The sequence below is a fragment of the Otolemur garnettii genome, unplaced genomic scaffold (assembly GCF_000181295.1).
Source record: "Otolemur garnettii isolate 467f Iridium unplaced genomic scaffold, OtoGar3 scaffold00039, whole genome shotgun sequence".
Classification (NCBI taxonomy): domain Eukaryota; kingdom Metazoa; phylum Chordata; class Mammalia; order Primates; family Galagidae; genus Otolemur; species Otolemur garnettii.
In genome coordinates, this window is record NW_003852434.1 from 13,897,179 (window position 1) to 13,902,060 (window position 4,882).

At 40.7% G+C, this 4,882-nt stretch overlaps 1 protein-coding gene across 2 annotated transcripts in view; it reads right to left on the reverse strand.

Annotated features, from left to right (window-relative positions):
- The window catches only part of MTHFD2L (methylenetetrahydrofolate dehydrogenase (NADP+ dependent) 2 like), a 128,506-nt gene that overhangs the window by 94,248 nt on the left and 29,376 nt on the right, over positions 1-4,882 (reverse strand). Inside the window, exons 2-3 of one of the 2 annotated variants that reach the window (XM_012805374.2) lie at positions 3,412-3,596; positions 2,679-2,801 (exon numbers count right to left, since the gene is read on the reverse strand). In XM_012805374.2, the coding sequence (XP_012660828.1) occupies positions 2,679-2,801; positions 3,412-3,565 (277 nt within the window). In that variant the 5' untranslated portion in view covers positions 3,566-3,596. Of the gene's footprint in view, positions 1-2,678; positions 2,802-3,411; positions 4,247-4,882 lie in introns of those variants that run through there. The other variant, XM_012805373.2, reaches the window with a different exon arrangement.

Here is a 4,882-nt window from a genome sequence, read left to right on the forward strand (position 1 = left end):
CCGCACCTTGCTCCTTCCTGGTCTGCCCGGCAGCCCACGGGGCCCCAGTTTTGCAGTGACTGCCCTCTGCCCGCACCTTGCTCCTTCCTGGTCTGTCCTGCAGCTTCCTCCAGTGGGATCCCGGTAGGTCCCGGCACTTTTCCCTCAGCATTACACCCACACTATGTTGTATCTAAAACCTTTCCTTCTAAGATGATATGTCTCTAACCAGTCATCATCCCCACCTAGAATTTCCACATACTTTTTAGGGTTAGAACATTTAAAATGTATCTTCTCAGAAGTTAGCATGTCATTATTAACTACAGTCACCATGTTGTACATGAATTTATTCATCCTATCTAAAATTCTGTATCATCTCAATAATGTCTCCACAATGCCCTCCCAGTCCCTGATAACTACCACTCCACTCCATGTTTTCCTCTATTCTACGTTTCCATAAGTTTAAGGTTTTTAGATTCTCATGATCTCATGACCATGCAATATTTGTATTTCTGTCTCTGGCTTATTTACTTAGAATAACATACTCCAGGTTGCATGTTGTCACAAATGACAGGATTTCCTTCTTCCGAAAAGTTGATCAGTATTCTTTGTGTATTTATATGACATTTACTCTATCCATTCATCCACTGATGAACACTTAGGTTGATTCTATATCTTGGCAATTATAAATAATGCTATAGTGAACATGGGGATGTAGATATCCCTGTGACATTCTGATTCCCTTTCCTTTGGCCATATACCCAGAAGTGAGATTGCTGGATCACATGGTGATTCTACCTATCAAGGCATTTCCCTCAGGGGGAAACCTTAATAACTAGTAAGTTCTTTCCCAGCTTGATGATTTTTCTTTCAATGTAGCTATATTATAGGAAAAGAATTATAAGTATGGATTTTTGGCACAATTTAAACAGCACAAAAGCTGTGCCATATACTAGGATATTAAGTTTCATCATTATATAAAGGCAATATTAAGAACCATATAAAGATTCCATACAGTAGCATCATAAAGCTTTATTTTCTGCATCCTATATAATTGTTGGTTAAAACTTAAACTCAAAACTACTGACACTTATATTCCATGTGTACTCCCAGTCTTAGCTTTCACAGTTCAAAAATGCACAGATTTCAGAACGACACCTTAGTTAAGTAGTAACAGTCCTCTGACAACAAAGTTCAAATTCTAGCTATCAGTTAATTGATGTCAACTGAATATCCACAGACCACTATGTAAATAACACATAAGCGCCAGGACCGGACAGCAATCACGGCAGGGCACTTCTCTCAAAGGCCACCGATGTCTGGTCACTGCACATTTGTTATTGTTCAAACACAGATAGCACAGGGTGCCCTCTCCATGTCTCCCTGAGATAAACCCACAGAAAGTGGGGACTCAAAAGCAGCATGTAAAGAAACGAAACGTAGTTACACTGGAACAGAAAGTGGACGTGAGCAGAAGATCTGAAAAGGGGGAGGGCAAAGCAGAGACAGGAGAAACCTCAGCCTGCAGGAAGCGCGAGTGAGAGCTGTGTTGAAAAGCCTGATGAACACAAAGAACAGGAGACAGTCGCTTCACTAGGACCCCAGTTCAGTGGAGCTGTACCACGGGGCTCTAACTGAATGTACAAAAAGCCATTGACCATGGAATGTTGACTCTACAGCCAGAGGGACCCAGTGAGGGTAAACTGATACACACAAATCATCAAGACAAAAAGAATGACAATGTCCCAGAAGTGGTGACACAAACGTAAGACTTCACATTAAAGAATCAGAAATATTTCACTTAGGTACAAAATATTGGAAACTAATCAAAACTTAGAAAGGAATATGACAACCCAGCTCACTAAGGCATAGAAAAAGCTGTGGGCCCCACACCCTAAGTTACAGAAGGGGAAGGCAGACACTGTCAAACTGCTCCTTATAAGGTTTTTGCAAATAAATCACTTTAATTCGCAATATTTCTAATGTTTTAAATTACAATATACTGAATATCAGTTTTACTAACTTTTGACTTCCTGATACATTCATAAACCACAGTAGGAAAGTTTTTAGTGCTTTGGCAAAAAATTCTAAAGGTCACAGAAAAATTGTCATTTCTCCCACAGATTATTAGGATTACTTTTCCTGGTTTCAACTCATACGGTCATTTTCATGGTCCCGAAGCCGAACTCTGTGTATGGCTGATGCCTAAATTTCCAGTTTGTTGTCACTATATGCAGAAATCATTCAGAAACCAACACCTGTTATACCTACTAGGATAATAGCAAGTGGCCTTCTGAACATATTGTATTCATTTATTTACTTATTTATTTATTTTTGAGATGGAGTCTCACTTTGTCCCCTTTGGTAGAGTGCCATGGCGTCACAGCTCACAGCAACCTCAAACTCTTGGGCTCAAGCAATTCTCTTGCCTCAGCCTCCCAAGTAGCTGGGACTACAGGCATCTATCACAAAACCTGGCTATTTTTTAGAGACAGGGTCTTGCTCTGGCGCAGGCTGGTCTTGAACTCCTGAGCTCAGGCAATCCACCCACCTTGGCCTCCCAGAGCGCTGGGATTACAGGTATGCACCACCGTGCCCAGCACTTAACATATTTTATAAATCACTGGCAGTGCCTCAATATAATGCTGGAAGACGTCCTCTCACCAGCCAAACCAGACACACACAAAAGCATTATGTACCTGGCAGTGGTAACTGAACTAACACACCACTGACTCTCGGGTCCATGTTCAATTGATCAATTATATCCAAAAGCTCTTCCTGGGAAACCTCCTTAGGCTTTAGAATAAGCTCACTACAGATACCTGGAAGAAAAACAAGTGAAGAAAGTCACTGGACTAAACAAGACATGGCTGTTCATTCACAGTTTTCATTCATTCTATCCTTTGTAGAATAAGACACCATGAATGATGTCTGGCCCTACGGGGAGAGAAGGCCCTCTACAAAGAGGGCTTGTCACGCGTCATCAGGAGGGATTCCTCGTGGAGTGCTGGGACTTTTTCTTTAGATTCACACGCACTCTGTGACCAAGCTTCCTTTGTGGCGACCTGCACTTATTGTAATAAGCTACTATCAGCACATCTGAAGAGAGCCAAAGTGCCACCACCACCACCATTAGGCCACAATTGACAAAGTGAAGGGGCCAGGTTTATTATTTGATTAAAGCACATGTAATGGAAATGGGCTTTTATTCCTCTTGTATCTTATCACAGGATATGAAATCACACTGAATTGAGCATGTAAAGAATTTAAAGAAAAATAGTAAGACATTACCATAACTTTTGTAATTTAAAAATATCTAATACATGTTCTTCAAATGGTACATACTTGATATCTTTCAGTCATAATTATCACACTTTAAAGTAAAAAAGGAAAACAAATTTAGTAACAATTACAACTAAAACACATACTCACCTACAGCAGAGGCAGCTCTTATCTTATTCCTGACGTAGGTATGGCTTGCTGGGTTGTCTCCCACCAAAATGATGCTGAGGTGAGGTCTTCTGTTCCCAAGGGAAATCCAGGACGCCACACCTTGCTGAATTTCTTTCTGGATATGTTTGGCCATTTCGGTTCCTGAGATAATAATGGCTTCATGTCTATGGGAAGCAAAACAATAAATGTAATACTAAAGAGACAATAAGGAACTTTCAACCACACAAATCTCAGGTACAAGAGTGAATAAAACATCTATGGTTCTCCCAGCAAGACCCTGAATTTGATATTTTTCAATTATATTGATATCCACTCTTTAAGTTCATAAACATATTTATAATTTTGTGAAGGATGCCAAGTCTGCTTTTTAGTTCTATATTGTATGATGTGGGGAATGTTTACATCCCTACAAAATCCATATGTTGAAATCCTAATCCCAGTGTTTTGGTATCAGGAAGTGGGACCTTTCAGCAGTGATTAGGTCATTGGGTGCAGCCCTTATAAATGAGGTTAGTGTCCTTTCAAAAGACTCCAGAGATGGCCTTTGTTCCTTCAACATGCGGAGACACAGCATGAAAACAGCCATCTACACACCAAAATGGAGGCCTTACCAGACCCTGAATCTGCTGCTGAGTTGATCTTGAACTTTCCAGTCTCCAGAACTTGATAAAGAAATTCCTACTATTTATAAGCCAACCAGTCTGTGGTATTTGGTTATAACAGCCCCAATACTATAATACTATCCATAGCATTCATTTCCATTTCTTTATAACTTTCTTTTTATGTGCATATACACATATATATACACACACGAGGCCAGAAAATTAAGTTCATGAACTCATTCTAGAAAAAGTGCTACATACCTCACTGGGGACTATCGGTATGGTCTCCTCTCTGAGGTACTTCCTTGGGGGAATGGCCATCAGAGCTGTCCTTCTATAAGATCTGACAATTAAGTTCATAAATTCTTCCTAGAAAAAGTGTTTTAAAGGGTGGAGTAGGCCCTGGCATTGCTGCACAGCTTCCCAGGGGAGTGTCTTGAAGGTGACCATGATGAAATTTAGCAATGAGGTATCAACACTTTATCTAGGATGACTAACTCACTAACTTAACGGTCTGACCTTGTACACACATAAATTATCAAACCACATACTCAAGATCTGGGCTATAATATTACCCACATTAAAAGAGGTGGATTGGCAGACTCTAGTCTTCACAGCTGGGCTCCATCTTTTAGATATATGGCCCATGGTCTTGTGACCCTAATGCTAAATCCATTTACTCTTGGTGAGTACCCTGTACAGGACTCCAAAGTCATGAGTTCCATACTGAACAACTCTTTCAACTAACTCAAGGAATAATTCTGTTCCCGGGCCCAGGCCAGCATCCTGACCATAGCTGTCAGCCTACCACGCTCATCACTGATGATGGTGGGGACCAGGCAGTGCAC